This window comes from Zophobas morio, unplaced genomic scaffold (genome assembly GCF_036711695.1).
Source record: "Zophobas morio isolate AGI-343-1 ecotype UQ-CSIRO unplaced genomic scaffold, CSIRO_AGI_Zmor_V1 ptg000021l, whole genome shotgun sequence".
NCBI lineage: Eukaryota > Metazoa > Arthropoda > Insecta > Coleoptera > Tenebrionidae > Zophobas > Zophobas morio.
Genome location: NW_026972126.1, coordinates 17,091,419 through 17,108,196, shown reverse-complemented (window position 1 = coordinate 17,108,196; position 16,778 = coordinate 17,091,419). Strand labels below are relative to the sequence as shown.

The window sequence follows — 16,778 nt, the reverse complement described above, 5'->3', positions numbered from 1 at the left end:
TATTATAGGTAAATATGTTAAATATAAATACAAGATTACAAAATTAATATTTGTATTCAAGTGACAAATCAAATATATAGATTTTTACAGAAATCATGTTACGTCTATCATCCATGTTTATAAAACTAGTATCACTATCACTACATTGATGTCACGTGTTTAACCATGAATCTGTGTGGTGGAACGTGGATTTCCCTGAATACAAGTGTTATTTATTAGACTCTCACGTAAACCAAAAAATTTCCAACCGTCAGTACTTCTTTGGTTTTTCATCACTTAAGTAGTTCTAAAATAATGGCTAGTTTGTATGAAGTTCTTACCGCCACTTTATTAGTGTATTTTCAAACAATTGTTACCAACGCCGAAATTAAGTATGAACTGGATTTCTACACCAAACAAACAATCATCCACAGCAAAGAACTGATAACCAGCACAGAAAGGACTCCTTCCATCAAGGTTCTCAGTGACGTGACTGTTCTACGTAAAGGTATGCTCGAAATTTCTGCAGAAACCTACGAGTTTTGGATTGAGAATCGAAATCTGGAAAAAATAGAAGTCGGTGCTTTCGATAATCAAAACATAACTTATTTAATTAGTCTCGAAAGCAACAAACTGACTGTCATCGCGTCTGGTACTTTTAAAAATCTGAAAATTAGAACACTGGATTTGTCGTTAAACAAGATTACCCGCGTTGAAGAAAATGCCATCACCGACATGCCAAACTTGAAGGAGGTGTTTCTGTCCTACAACAAAATTGTTAAATTCAATGAGAACTCTTTCGTGAATACTCCAAAACTGTGGGTTCTTGACGTGCAATACAACGAGTTCGCTGAATTGAGTGAAAAAGGGTTCACTTTTATGAAGAAAGATAAAGCAGTCATCTTGTCGTTTGACCACAATAATATTGAAAAAATACATGCTGAAACCTTCGATGGAATAACAGTTGGGTCTCTGGATTTAAGTCACAATAAACTTAATCAAGTTCCGGCAGAAATTTTTACCGGAAGCTTGGTTGAGTTGATGCTGAATAACAACACGGTGGAAGATTTACCGGATACATTTTTCCAACAGAAAAAATTGAAGGAGGTGGATGTTAGTGATAATCCTTTGACGTGCGGAACTGTGCAAAAATTGAGGAAGCTCGCCGAAGAAAATAGTATGACAATAAAATATGACAGACTGAATTGTTAAATGTTTAAGATAGGGAACGAGTTTTTTTGTAGCTTGTAATATTAGGCCACTTTTATCAAGATGGTATCCAGTCGCCTTGTTTAAATTTTTACACCAAATATCATCTACTAATCACTAAAAAAGCGCCACTTTTTATACAGTTAATGTCCTTTTTTTAAAACTTCAAATAAATGTATCGTACTGAAAGCACAAATTAGATTTTAATGCACATTTTCCTATCAATTCTACACAAGAACTAAAATGATGGTTCTAAGAATTTGATCAAATACGAAGCGACATTTGATCAAGAACAAAGTTTCCAAAAAACGTTTCAATGGCTGTTTTAAAATCGTTATTTATCAGACACAGTTCCTACCATATACTTTTCACCACTTTGTGTTTGCTTATAATCGATGTAAGTTGCTTAATTAAATACGAGGTGGAAGTAATCAGCCACGAAAATGAAAAAAAAAAATTCTTTATTTGAGCAAAAATTAGATTCTTTGCATTGAGGATAGGGCACTCAGGAATGCTGATTTAAATCCACCAAAACTTGAAAAAAATTATTTCATGTTTGACAGAAATCTGACTACAAATCTTAAGGTTGTATATCGTGTAAAAACTAAACAGAGCGAGATGTAAGTGTTGAATTTATTTTCGGTGTCGGAACTAAAAATTAAATGTTTCATACCGAATACATAAATTACATTTTAATATTTGTGTCCCCAAATTATGTACATACAGGAAGAAAAAAAATCACTTACTTATTGCTTGATTTTTTTTTAAATTTGGCAATTGACATGGCTTCTCTTTTTTCCATTCTTTTATATTGGTGCACATACAGTTTGAACATTGTAACTACTACTTCCAGAATGTTTGCATCGGTCGTTTTAGTTGTGCTCTGTTCTCTAGTTAATGGTCACGATTCTGATAACTTGATCACATATGAATTAACATTTTCGGATTTGTATTCAACAGAAAAACTATCAGGGAACGTTGTAAACGTTGACAACAACATTTCTAGAGTGAGTGTTTTAGAAAATTTGCCCGAACTCCGCAAGGGCATGTTAAACATAACTTACCTCAATTACCTCTGCATAGAAAACGTCAATTTACAATACATGGAGGAAGGAGTTTTTGATAACCAAAATATTAGCCTAATTTCACTTGCGGGTAATAAACTGGCTAAAATCCAGTCAAGAATATTCGACAATCTGTCAATAATGTTTCTGAGTTTAAGTGGAAACGAAATTAATTTCATTGAGAACGGAGCATTTAGAAACATGGTAAGCCTGCGCGAGCTGATATTATCTCAGAATAAGCTTACACAAATTAGTCCTGGTTATTTTGACAATACTCCCCACATACTAATTTTCGACGTCAGTTTTAATGAGATAACCAAAATTGAAGACGGAAGTTTTAGTTTTTTAAGCGACAGGGATCTAACGATTGCAATAAACGACAACGCAGTTGAGGAAATTCATCCCAGAGGTTTCGAAAACTTAAATATAATCGAGCTATCTCTTTCCAACAATTTGGTTCGGGACGTACCGGTGGAATTATTTAGGAAAAACAAGATTGGCATGTTAGTGCTGAGTTCTAACCAAATCGAAGAATTTCCGGATATTTTTAGCGAAGGGATTAATTCAAGTGTGAAAAGGGTGACGATATATGATAATCCTCTTAAATGTGAAACTGTGGAAAAATTGATCGACTCTGAGCGAAAATCAGGTCCTTCCTGCTTCTTAGAATACGATAGAGTTGCTAGGTGTCGTCAAAATTAAACACATAAAACTGTATTACTGTGTTTGTTTATTATAATATGTGTAAAAAATAAATACTGGGTTAAACGAAAAACGCGATATCTTATTTTAACATATTAAATGAGAGTTAAATCGGAAAATATAAAAATTTATGTCGAAGTCGTTGCAAATTTGATGAAAAATTTTCAGTTGGTTTGTGTGGACCCAAAAATATTTGGTAATTTATTTTTGTTGTTGGATGAACGAATTACTGAATGGACAAATTACATATAACACAGGTTCAGTACCTCCTAGTACATTACGTCAACTTACAATACATGGAGGCAGGAGTTTTTGATGGTCAAAATATTGCCATGATTTCACTTATCGGTAATAAACTAACCAAAATGCGATCGATGATATTCTACAACATTTACACAGAATTTCGGGATCTGAGTAAAAATGAGATTGATTTCATTGAGGAAGGAGCATTCCGAAACATGCTAAAACTGGAGCAGTTGATATTATCTCAAGATAAGCTTACGCAAATTTAGTCCGAGTTATTTTGACAACACTCAACATCCTTGACATTGAAAACAATGCAGTTGAGGAAATTCACCCGAGATGATTTGAAAACTTGAACATTACAATGCTTTCCCTCACGCATAATTTAATTGGGGACGTTCCAGGAGAACTAGTTACCAGAAACAAGATCGTGAGGTTACACTTGGGTTTTAACCAGATACAAGAGTTTTCGGATATTTTTTATCCGTGGAATAATTCAATTACAAAATGCTAACTATAAGTTTTAACCCTCTTAAATGTGAATCAATGGAAAAACTAATAGATTTTCGATAAAAAAGTAGGGCCAACGTTTCTTTGGATCGAAATTGTTTTACTAGGGTTCTTTTTCTGTGAAGTCAAACTTGGAATTTCTTATAAAATTTTGATTTTTTTTTTTAACAATAATATCGCGGTTTAGTTTTAAGTACATCCATCTGTATAAGAATAATTCTACTTCGTTTGTTATCGTTAGATCGCGTATTATACAGCAGACATAAAACCAGTGCCACCACATTGCCATCATTTGCTTGACCATGAATATATGTGGGACAACGGATTTCCCAGCAAACAGGTGTTATAATTAGACTCTCATGATGTAACTAACATCCGCGATCATCAGTATCTCTTTAGCTTTTCATCACTCAAATTTTAAATAATGGCCAGTTTGTACCAAATTTTTACCACCATTTTATTAGTGTGTTTTCAAACAATCGCAGCCAACTCCGAAATTAAGTATGAACTGAAAGTAACCACCCCTGTATACACCTACGAAACCAGCATCCTCAACAGAGAAGTAATAACCAGTGCAGAAAAGGCCTTCTCCATCACAGTTCTCAGTGATGTACCTGTTCTACGTAAAGGTATGCTAGAAATTACCCCCGAAACCTACTACTTTTGGTTAGATGGACGCAATCTAGAAAAAATTGAACCTGGTACTTTTGATAATCAAAACATAACTGAAGAGATTCGTCTTGAGAGCAACAAACTAACTGTCGTCGCTTCTGGTACTTTTAAAAATTTGAAAATCAAAAAACTGGATTTGGCGTACAACCAAATCACACACGTTGAAGAAAACGCCATCACCGATTTGCCAAACCTGGTCGAGGTTCATCTCTCTCGAAATAAAATTGCTAAATTCCATGATAATTCTTTCGTGAATACTCCAAGTATGTGGAGTCTTGACATGTTTCAGAATGAATTGGGTGAATTAGGTGAAAGGTGGTTCAGTTTTATGACCAAAGAAAAACCGGTGATTATGGGGTTTGGGGACAATAATATTGAAAAAATACATCCTAAAACGTTCGATGGAATCAGCATTTGGTATCTGAATTTAAGTGGTAATAAACTGAGTCAAGTTCCGGGAGAAATTTTTACAGGAAGTCTGATCGATTTGATGCTGAACAACAACACATTAGAAGATCTACCGGATTCTTTTTTCCAGCAGAAAAATTTGACGCGGCTCGATATTAGCAATAATCCTCTCAAATGTGGTACTGTGGAAAAATTGAAGAAGCTTGCCCAAGAAAATAGGACCTCTATGAAATATAACAACCAGAATTGTTAGACGTTTAAGATGTGGATTGAATAAAGTGTGTCAAAAATTTGTGCGCCTTTTGATTACCTTTTCTTTTCTTAGGAGTACAAAATTGACCTCAAACTTTTACAATCGCTAGTTACGCCAAGGTGTTTAAAACTAATTCTAAAAATAAAAAAACGCAAAAGATTAGAAAAAAAATGTTTTTCTAAAGTTAATTAATTCCCATTTTATTGTAAATTATAATGTGAAAATTAAAATTTGATGTAACCTGCTGAATGCACAAATTGAATTTTAATACGTATTGTCCTCCAAATTGTACCCGAGAACTAAAAAACCGCCTCTTTTATATTTTTTATATTTTAACAAGTGCCATAATTTGTCTTTTTTGTCATTCTTTTGTATTTTAATGAATTTATTTTTGACATTACAATTACCAGTTTAAAAATATTTACGTCAATAATTTTAGTTGTGCTCCATTCTGTATAGACGGCCACAGTTCTACAAATAATATGATCAAATACGAAATGACATTGAAACCATGGTCACACTCAAAAAAAAAAGTTGCCAAGAAACATTCTATACCTATGTTAGAGATGGTCTCTTTAAAGTCATTGTTTTGGAAACACAGCTTATATCAAATAATTACCACTGCTTTAATAGTATGTTTGCAAACAATTGATGCAAACTGCACAATTAAGTATGAGATGGAAGTACTAATCCCCGAATTTGAAACGATCACCCAAAACAAAGAAGTAATAACCAGCCAAGAAAATGCTTTTTCCATCACAGTTCTCAGTGACGTAACTGTTCTACATAGAGGTATGCTAGAAATCACTCCCGAAACCCCTTATTTTAGATTGGATGCTCACAATCTAGAAAAAATAGAAATCCGTACTTTCGATAATCAAAACATAACTGAAATTATTAGTCTTAATGGCAATAAACTAACTGTCATTGGTACTGGTACTTTTAAAAATATGAAGATTCGAATACTCGATTTGGGTTGCAACGAAATTACACACGTTGAGGAAAATGCCATCACCGATATGCCAAACTTACAAGAGATTCTCCTGGCTCAAAATAAAATTGTCGAACTCCATGTTAATTCTTTCGTGAATACTCCAAAAATGTGGATTCTTGACATGCAATTCAATGAGTTGCGTGAATTGGGTGAACAGTGGTTCGGTTTTATGAACAAAGAAGAGGGGCTGGAGATAGTGTTAGGGTTCAATAAGATTGAAAAAATACATCCTAAAACCTTCGATCGTCTCAGTATTTGGAATATCGATCTGAGTCATAATAAACTGAATGAACTTCCAGGAGAAATTTTTACAGGAACTTTGGCTGAGCTGATGCTGAATAACAACACATTAGAACATCTCCCAGATTCTTTTTTCCAACAGAATAATTTGAAAAGACTTAATATTCGCGACAATCCTCTCAAGTGTGGTACTTTAGAAAAATTGAAGATGTTTGCTGAAAAAAATATGGTGATAATGGAATATGACAACCGTTATTGTTAAGTAATAACGAACATTTGCTCGTTTCTTTTATTTTCTTGTCTCTCCTTTAATATATAGTACTATTTGATTGTTTTTTACGAAGAGGGCATCCAATGTCAAATATCGTTTGTGTTTATAAATCATAAAATTGTAAATGTTACCATAAAAATAATATTGCAGAGAAAAATTAAGGCTCTTCCTTACAGTCATTAAAATCTGCCGAAATACGGCAAAACGCCACTTCCAATATCATCCTTACTATAGCACTTGAAGATTTGTGCGACATATCTATTTGTTCGTGATACAAAAATCTTCATGGAAATAGTTTTTATATTGCATTAAAGGCTTCCGTTTTTTTAATAAAAAATAAAAACAGAAAAACTTATTTTTCTCTTTGAGCCAAAACTATAACGTATTTTGGCTTAAAAAAATCTGACAGTGTAGATAATATTATTGCTCACCTGGGGCTAATAATCATTTTTTCGTTAAACTATCCATTTTTTAGTTATTGTTGATTAAAGCAAGACCTAAAAAGGGCATTTTTTCTAAATGTAGGCAACCAAACATCTTCTTTCGTCAAGAACGAGCCAAGAAAGTGTATGATTTACGATAGGGGTTGGCCACTATTGAGAGATTATACGGATTTAAAACCTTTGCTGAGAAAATATGCAAATGAGGTGACCGTAGTGTGTTCTACCTGAAGGTTGTGGAATCGTACAATTATGTAGGAGTATTATATTAATCTAATTTCAGAATAACAAATAAATAACCGAGTTTGGATTTTTTACAAAACTGCCTAACTTGTTTCAACAGCTATAATTACTGCTGATCCCAAGTTAGACAAATTTCAAAATTATCAATATTATCATGAATCAATGAATATCAATAGAATAGAATAAACTTATTCAAAGTAAATTATGATGATTAAATAGTTATTTGGCACTAATCGTGTGTATGTACTGAATTACTTATCCTTATATCTTTATATTATAAGTTCCTCTAAATTTAAAAATGTAGACTGAGATAGAAATTTCTGTAACCCCTGTTCAAATCACCCCCACATCAAAATGTGAAGTTTCAGATGATGTAGCATCAATGCCAGATATGGTTCCAAAAGTGTATGAAGAAAAAAAATCTGATTTTTTAAAAATCTTATCACAGTGTAATGCTGTGACAATTGAAAAAACAACTCGTGGCCAGCGACTTAGTAATGACTGGAAAAAAGAAAGATCAATTCGTTTGACAGCTAGCAAGTTTGGAAAAATTTGCAAAATGAAAAATACCACGAACACTGCAAATACAGTTAAGGAAATTGTATATTCAGATACAACGTTCTCCAAAAAAATACCCGACGCTATACAGTTTGGAATAGTTCATGAGGAACAAGCCAGAATTAAATTTGAGTGTTTGACAGGTTTAAAGGTGTTACCATGCGGCTTATTCATCGATAACGCAAAAAAATATTTGGGAGCGTCTCCAGACGGAGTAATTAATAATGATACAATTATAGAAATTAAGTGTGCTTTTTCTGCCCGAAATAAAAAAATTAAAGAAGCCATAAAAGACGGTACCATTAAATTGTGTGTCATCAATGAAGCTGACGACTCGATTGTACTAAAATATAAGCACGATTACATGTATCAAGTGCAAGGGCAACTTCATATAACACAAAAAAAATGGTGTTATTTCATCATATATACTGAGGTTGATTTACAATATTTTTTAATTGAAAGAAATGACGATTTTTGGGAGAAAGAAATGGAAAGTTATTTGGAAAAATTTTATTTAAAAGCCATGCTCTCAGAAATTATTGATTCACGATGGAGTCGAAATCAGCAACTTCGTCCTATAATAAAAAAAGATTTATGATTTACAGACCATTATTTATTTTTATATCATTATATTTATTAGAGGCTATAATATGTATAAAGAATCTTCATAGTGTGCTTTGGAAAAAGTTGTTCTATTCTTTTCTTTTTCAGTGATAATTTTAAAATTTGTCTAAGTTATTTCACATTTGGGATCAGCAGCAATTATAGCTGTTGAAACAAGTTAGGCAGTTTTGTAAAAAATCCAAACTCGGTTATTTATTTGTTATTCTGAAATTAGATTAATATAATACTCCTACATAATTGTACGATTCCACAACCTTCAGGTAGAACACACTACGGTCACCTCATTTGCATATTTTCTCAACAAGGGTTTTAAATCCGTCTAATCTCTCAATAGTGGCCAACCCCTATCGTAAATCATACACTTTCTTGGCTCGTTCTTGACGAAAAAAAATGTTTGGTTGCCTACATTTACAAAAAATGCCCTTTTTAGGTCTTGCTTTAATCAACAATAACTAAAAAATTGATAGTTTAACGAAAAAATAATTATTAGTCCCAAGTGAGCAATAATATTATCTACACTGTCAGATTTTTTTAAGCCAAAATACGTTATAGTTTTGGCTCAAAGAGAAAAATAAGTTTTTCTGTTTTTATTTTTTAAAACTATTTTCATGAAGATTTTTGTATCACGAACAAGTAGATATGTCGCACAAGTCTTCAAGTGCTATAGTAAGGATGATATTGGAAGTGGCGTTTTGCCGTATTTCGGCAGATTTTAATGACTGTAAGGAGGAGCCTTAAAAGCTTGTTAACATTACTACCCATTTTCCGTGAAGTCAGACTCGACATTTCTCATATATTTTTTTTTAATTTTATAACTAACCAACATCCACTGTCGTCAGTAACTTTTTGGCCTTTCATCACTTTTTATTTTTGTTGATAGAATGTAACAGCCACAATTGTTAAGTGTTTAAGACGCAGAGTGAATAAATTTTGTGAAAGATTTGTTGGCTTCTTTTATTTCTTTTTGTTTAATATGTGGTAATATTTCATTATTTTTTACCAAGGTAGTACCCAGACACCATTATGTTCATTTATTTCCATTGTCGGATGATTAAAAGCTCGTTCTAAATGTACAAATTACATTTTAATGCTTGTTTTCCCCACAATTTTTTTAAGTAAATATATTTACGTATGATGGCAAAAAGTTATAACGTGCCGTGCTTTTACACAAAACATCTTAAATATCTTTTGAAAAAAACTCTGTTTGAAAATCTCCTACAGAAATATTTATAATATTTTTGGTTGTTTCATTTTAATTACTGAAAAAAATGTATCGATGAAATAACAAATTTGGACAAAAATTTTAAACCTGCCCCTGGAGTGTAGTAAACCTGATAAAAACTAAGTCGACTTGTTTGAATATTACATTTTGTGTAATTTTGTATGAATTTTGTTCCAGTAACGATGATATGGAAATTGTGAAAAAAACCACAGAAGTGTCATATTTTCAGGTAATTTTTGTTCATGTCATGTCTTTCGGACCCCTCATTTATTTTTATTATAAATTACTATGTGGAAATTGAAATTAAATGTAACCCGCTGAATGAACAAATTCAATTTTAATAGTTATTTTCCTCCCAACTGTGCACAAAAACTAAAAAACTGTCTGTTTTATATTTTTTTATATTTTAGTAAACCCCGTGATACATCAACCATATTACGTATGCTCCGTTCTGTATAAAAGGTAGGATCAAATACGAAGTTACATTTGACCCATTGTCAAACTTAAGAAAAAAGTTACCAAAAAATCGTTCTACATGGCCACTTTAAAGTCCCTGTTTTGGAAACACACTTTGTACCGAATTTTTATCACCAATTTATTAGTATCTTTTCAAAAAATTGATGCAAACTACTTAATTAAGTATGAGGTGACAGTAAACCCCCCCGAATTTGAAACAACCATCCACAACAAAGAGGTTATAACCACCCAACTAAATGCTTCTTCCATCACAGTTCTCAGTGACTTGCCCATCCTACGTAAAGGTATGCTAGAAATTACTCCCGAAACACTTCATTTTCGACTAACTGAACACAGTCTAGAAAAAATAGAAATCGGTGCTTTCGACAATCAAAACATAACTGAAACAATTTCTCTTAATAGCAACAAACTAACTGTCATCGCGTCTACTACTTTTAAAAATTTGAAAATTAGAGTACTCGACTTGGATTACAATGAAATTACACACGTTGAAGAAAATGCCATCACCGACATGCCAAACTTAGTCCAGGTTCTCCTGTCTCGAAATAGAATTGTCAAATTCCATGCTAACTCTTTCGTGAATACTCCAAATGTGTGGGAACTTGACATGCAATACAATGAGTTGGGCGAATTGGGGGAAAAGTGGTTCAGTTTTATGAAAAAAGAAGAAGCGCTGGTGATACTGTTAGGATACAATAATATTGAAAAAATACATCCTAAAACATTCGATGGAATAAGCATCTGGACTTTGGCTCTAAGTCATAATAAACTGAATGAAGTTCCCGGAGAAATTTTTACCGGGAATTTGGTTGAGTTGATGCTGAATAACAATGCATTGGAAGATCTACCCGATACTTTTTTCCAGCAGAGAAATTTGAGAAGACTCAGTATTGGTTACAACCCTCTCAACTGTGGTACTTTGCAAAAATTGAAGATGCTTGCCGAAGGAAATATTTTGTTAACAATGTATAACAACCAGTATTGTTAAGTGTTTAAGGTGCCGAATGAATAAAGTTTGTCAACGATGTCTTCGTGTCTTTCCTTTCATTTTTAGTGATATTTGATTATTTTATACCAAAATGACGCCCACCCACCATTTTGAAAATTTAACCACTGAATCTAACGTGATTTTCCACTTTTTATACAGTTAATGTCCTCGTTTTCGATGTTCATTTATTTTTATTGTTAGATAAAGTACGGAAATCACAATTAAATGTATCGTACTGAATGCACAAATTGGATTTTAATACACATTTTCCTACCAATTCTGCACAAGAATTAAAATTATGGTTTTGACAATTTCATCAAGAACGAAGCGACACTTGATTCACAATCATACACAAGAAAAAAGTTACCAGGAAACGTTATACTGGTTATCAATGCCTATTTTAAAATATCGGTTTTGGAAACACAGTTTGTTCCATATACTTTTCACCACTTTGTTGGGGTGTTTTCAAACAATTGATGTAAAATGCTTAATTAAGTATGAGGTAAACACCCCCGAATGTGGAACACTCATCCAAAACGAAGAAGTTATAACCACTCAAGTAGATTCTGCATACATCAACATTCTCAGTGACATAACTGTTCTACGTAAAGGTATGTTAGAACTTGCTGAAGAAACCTACACCTTTAGACTGGCTGATCACAATCTAGAAAAAATAGAAATTGGTGCTTTCGATAATCAAAACAAAATAACTTTCGTTGCTTCTGGTACCTTTAAAAATTTGAAAATTGCTATACTTGTTTTAAGTTACAACGAAATTACACACATTGAAGAAAATGCCATCACCGACATGCCAAACTTGACCGTGGTTCATCTACATCGGAATAAAATTGTTAAATTCCATGATAACTCTTTCGTTAATACGCCAAAAATATGTTTTTTTGATATACAATATAACGAGTTGAGAGAATTGGGTGAAAAGTGGTTTAGTTTTATGGAAAAAGAAGAAGCGCTGGTTCTTCAATTAGGGTGGAACAATATTGAAAAAATACATCCAAAAACCTTCGATGGGATAAGCATTCGGAGTTTGGATTTAAGCCATAATAAATTGAATGAAGTTCCAGAAGAAATTTTTACAGAAAGTTTAACTGAGTTGTCGCTGAATAACAACACATTGGAAGATCTACCGGATGCTTTTTTCCAGCTGAAAAACTTGACGGCACTCGATATTAGCGGCAATTCTCTCAAGTGTGGTACTTTATAAACACTGAAAAAGTTTGCTGAAGAAAATAGTTTGTTCATTAAAATATGACAACCAAAATTGTTAATAAGTATTTAAGATGGCGAAATATAAAAGTTTGCTAAATGTTTATTTGCTTTTTTATTTTCTTGTTTTTTCTTTAATATGTATTGTGATAATATTTGATTATTTTTTACCAAGATGGTGTTCAGCCACCATTTTGAAATTTTAATATATCAAATACCCTAGACTAGTGACGGGAAAGAGTGTGAAATGATTTTATACACAACATCGTGGGTGCAAAAAACTATAGAACATTATAACACAATCAATGTATCTGTAAAGTCTTGTTTCTTTTTGTCACATATTTGAATTACCGAGTGACTATTAATGTTTGAAATTGAGACTTCCGGTAACCCACTCCAGATTCGTCTTTATGGAACGCCAGCTTGTCACCGTCACCGATGATGACTAACCAATCGTCTCCGCGCTTACTAGAAAGCTCTCGACGGCCCATAGGCGTCGTAGCGGGGCGGCATATGGGTTTATTTCGTAACAATGTTGAAAATGGCATACCGAATCAAAATATAACCAAATTTTACTCGTCGGTGCCAAACTAACCAAAATCCGGTCGAGTATTTTCAGCAATATTTGCACAAAAATTCTTGATTTGAGCAAAAATTAAATTTCATTTCTAAAACTTGAAAAAAAATATTTCATGTTTGACAGAAATCTGACTACAAATCTTAAGGTTGTTCCTATTCGAACGTACATCGTGTAAAAACTAAACAGAGCGAGATGTAAATGTTGAATTTATTTTCGGTGTCGGAACCAAAAATTAAATGTTTCATACCGAATACATAAATTACATTTTAATATTTGTGTCCCCAAATTATGTACATACAGGAAGAAAAAAAATCACCTACTTAATTTATGTTTATTTTTTTTAAATTGGTAATGGACATGGTTTCTCTTTTTACCATATTGGTGCACATACAGTTTGAACATTGTAACTACTACTTCCAGAATGTTTACATCGGTCGTTTTAGTTGTGCTTTATTCTCTAGTTAATGGTCACAATTCTAATAACTTGATCACATATGAATTAACATTTTCGGATTTGTATTCAACAGAAAAACTATCAGGGAACGTTATAAACGTTGACAACAACATCTCTGCAGTGAGTGTTTTAGAAAATTTGCCCGAACTCCGCAAGGGCATGTTAAACATAACTTACCTCAATTACCTCTGCATCGATAACGTCAATTTACAATACATGGAGGAAGGAGTTTTTGATAACCAAAATATTAGCCTAATTTCACTTGAGGGTAATAAACTGGCTAAAATCCAGTCAAGAATATTCGACAATCTTCCAATAATATTTCTGAGTTTAAGTGGAAACGAAATTAATTTCATTGAGAACGGAGCATTTAGAAACATGCTAAGCCTGCGCGAGTTGATATTATCTCAGAATAAGCTTACACAAATTAGTCCTGGTTATTTTGACAATACTCCCCACATACTATATTTCGACGTCAGTTCCAATGGGATAACTAAAATTGAAGAAGGAAGTTTTAGTTTTTTAAGCGACGAGTATCTAACGATTGTAATTGACGACAACGCAGTTGAGAAAATTCATCCCAAAGGTTTCGAAAACTTAAATATAATCGAGCTATCTTTTTTGAACAATTTAGTTCGGGACGTACCCGTGGAATTATTTACGAAAAACAAGATTGGCATGTTAGTGCTGAGTTCTAACCAAATCGAAGAATTTCCGGATATTTTTAGTGAAGGGATTAATTCAACTGTGAAAAGGGTGACGATATATGATAATCCTCTTAAATGTGAAACTGTGGAAAAATTGATCGACTCTGAGCGAAAATCAGATCCTTCCTGCTTCTTTTAGAATACGATAGAGTTGCTAGGTGTCGTCAAAATTAAACACATAAAACTGTAATACTGTTCGTTTGTTTATTATAATATGTGTAAAAAATAAATACTGGGTTAACGAAAAACGTGATATCTTATTTTAACATATTAAATAAAAGTTAAATCAGAAAAATATAAAAATTTATGTCGACGTCGTTGCAAATTTGACGAAAAATTTTCAGGTGGCTTGTGTGGACCCAAAAATATTTGGTAATTTATTTTTGTTGTTGGATGAACGAAATTTCGTACTGAATGGACAAATTACATTTTAATACTTGTTTTCCTCTAGCTGGACACAAGAACAAAAAATGAAGCATTTATATTTTTTTTATTTTTTTTTATTATTTAAACGAATCTCTTGCTACATTTCTTAATACACCAAGTTTTGACACCGTAACTATAAATTTAAAAATGTTGTCATCGGTCTTGTTAATTGTAGTCTGTTCTGTGATCAAAATCCTCGGTTCTAATAATTTGATCACATAAGAAGTGGCATTTCGTAGACATCCTCGGGGTGTAGGTTTTAGAAAATTTGCCTCATATTATCTCAAAATAAGCTTACGCAAATTAGTCCGAGTTATTTTGACAACATTCAACATCTTTGACATCGAAAACAATGCAGTTGAGGAAATTCACCCGAGATGATTTGAAAACTTGAACATTACAATGCTTTCCTTCACCCATAATTTAATTCGAGACGTTCCAGGAGAACTGGTTACCAGAAACAAGATCGTGAGGTTACACCTGGATTTTAACCAGATACAAGAGTTTCCGGATATTTTTTATCCGGGGAATAATTCAATTACAAAATGCTAACTATAAGTTTTAACCCTCTTAAATGTGAAACAGTGGAAAAACTAATGAATTTTCGACTAAAAAGTAGGGCCAACGTTTAGATCGAAATTGTTTTACTAGGGTTCTTTTTTCGTGAAGTCAAATTTGGAATTTCTTATACATTTTTGAATATTTTTTTTAAAACAATAATATCGCAGTTTATTTTTAAGTACATCTATCTGTCTAACAATAATTCTACTTCGTTTGTTATCGTTAGATCGTGTATTATACAGCAGACATAAAACCAGTGCCACCACATTGCCACCATTTGCTTGACCATGAATATATGTGGGACAACGGATTTCCCAGCAAACAGGTGTTATAATTAGACTCTCATGATGTAACTAACATCCGCGATCGTCAGTATCTCTTTGGCTTTTCATCACTCAAATTTTAAATAATGGCAAGTTGGTACCAAATTTTTACCGCCATTTTATTAGTGTGTTTTCAAACAATCGCAGCAAACTCCGAAATTAAGTATGAACTGAAAGTAACCACCCCTGTATACACCTACGAAACCAGCATCCTCAACAAAGAAGTAATAACCAGTGGAGAAAAGGCTTTTTCCATCACAGTTCTCAGTGATGTACCTGTTCTACGTAAAGGTATGCTAGAAATTACCCCCGAAACCTACTACTTTTGGTTAGATGGACGCAATCTAGAAAAAATAGAACCTGGTACTTTCGATAATCAAAACATAACTGAAGAGATTCGTCTTGAGAGCAACAAACTAACTGTCGTCGCTTCTGGTACTTTCAAAAATTTAAAAATCAAAAAACTGGATTTGGCGTACAACCAAATCACACACGTTGAAGAAAACGCCATCACCGATTTGCCAAACCTGGTCGAGGTTCATCTCTCTCGAAATAAAATTGTTAAATTCCATGATAATTCTTTCGTGAATACTCCAAATATGTGGTCTCTTGACATGTTTCAGAATGAGTTGGGTGAATTAGGTGAAAGGTGGTTCAGTTTTATGACCAGAGAAAAACCGGTGATTATGGGGTTTGGGGACAATAATATTGAAAAAATACATCCTAAAACGTTCGCTGGAATCACCATTTGGTATCTGAATTTAAGTGGTAACAAACTGAGTCAAGTTCCGGGAGAAATTTTTACAGGAAGTCTGATCGATGTGACGCTGAACAACAACACATTAGAAGATCTACCGGATTCTTTTTTCCAGCAGAAAAATTTGACGCGGCTCGATATTAGTAATAATCCGCTCAAATGTGGTACTGTGCAAAAATTGAAGAAGCTTGCCGAAGAAAATAGGACCTCTTTGAAATATAACAACCGGAATTGTTAGGCATTTAAGTTGTGGATTGAATAAAGTGTGTCAAAAATTCGTGCGCCTTTTGATTGCCTTTTTTTTTCTTAGGAGTACAAAATTGACTTCAACCTTTTAAAATTGCTAGTTACGCCAAGGTGTTTAAAACTAATTCTAAAAATAAAAAAAAGCAAAAGATTAGAAAAAAAAAATGTTTTTCTAAAGTTAATTAATTCCCATTTTATTGTAAATTATAATGTGAAAATTAAAATTTGATGTAACGTGCTGAATGCACAAATTGAATTGTAATACGTATTGTCCTTCAAATTGTACCCAAGAACTAAAAAACCATCACTTTTATATTTTTTATATTTTAACAAGTGCCATAATTGGTCTTCTTTGTCATTCTTTTGTATTTCAATGAATTTATTTTTGACATTATAAGTGCCA

At 32.8% G+C, this 16,778-nt stretch overlaps 6 protein-coding genes across 6 annotated transcripts; all 6 read left to right on the top strand.

Moving 5' to 3' along the window:
- The first annotated feature begins 276 nt into the window (after positions 1-276).
- LOC135132743 (leucine-rich repeat-containing protein egg-6-like) lies at positions 277-1,310 on the top strand. Its single transcript, XM_064060935.1, has one exon. The coding sequence runs from the start codon at positions 295-297 to the stop codon at positions 1,189-1,191; it is 897 nt and encodes a 298-aa protein (XP_063917005.1). The 5' UTR covers positions 277-294; the 3' UTR covers positions 1,192-1,310.
- Positions 1,311-2,042: 732 nt separating this feature from the next.
- Positions 2,043-2,954, top strand: LOC135131709 (leucine-rich repeat-containing protein 15-like). The gene has a single exon (XM_064059556.1). The coding sequence runs from the start codon at positions 2,043-2,045 to the stop codon at positions 2,952-2,954; it is 912 nt and encodes a 303-aa protein (XP_063915626.1).
- Positions 2,955-5,717: 2,763 nt separating this feature from the next.
- On the top strand, positions 5,718-6,536 carry LOC135131708 (protein artichoke-like). Its single transcript, XM_064059555.1, has one exon. The coding sequence runs from the start codon at positions 5,718-5,720 to the stop codon at positions 6,534-6,536; it is 819 nt and encodes a 272-aa protein (XP_063915625.1).
- A 3,631-nt stretch (positions 6,537-10,167) lies between these two features.
- LOC135131707 (asporin-like) lies at positions 10,168-11,097 on the top strand. Its single transcript, XM_064059554.1, has one exon. The coding sequence runs from the start codon at positions 10,168-10,170 to the stop codon at positions 11,095-11,097; it is 930 nt and encodes a 309-aa protein (XP_063915624.1).
- Positions 11,098-11,188: 91 nt separating this feature from the next.
- On the top strand, positions 11,189-15,383 carry LOC135131706 (leucine-rich repeat-containing protein 15-like). Its single transcript, XM_064059553.1, has 4 exons — positions 11,189-11,233; positions 11,594-12,308; positions 13,363-14,111; positions 15,276-15,383. The coding sequence occupies exons 1-4, from the start codon at positions 11,189-11,191 to the stop codon at positions 15,381-15,383; spliced, it is 1,617 nt and encodes a 538-aa protein (XP_063915623.1).
- An 11-nt stretch (positions 15,384-15,394) lies between these two features.
- Positions 15,395-16,406, top strand: LOC135132754 (leucine-rich repeat-containing protein 15-like). The gene has a single exon (XM_064060948.1). The coding sequence runs from the start codon at positions 15,459-15,461 to the stop codon at positions 16,365-16,367; it is 909 nt and encodes a 302-aa protein (XP_063917018.1). The 5' UTR covers positions 15,395-15,458; the 3' UTR covers positions 16,368-16,406.
- Positions 16,407-16,778: the final 372 nt, after the last annotated feature.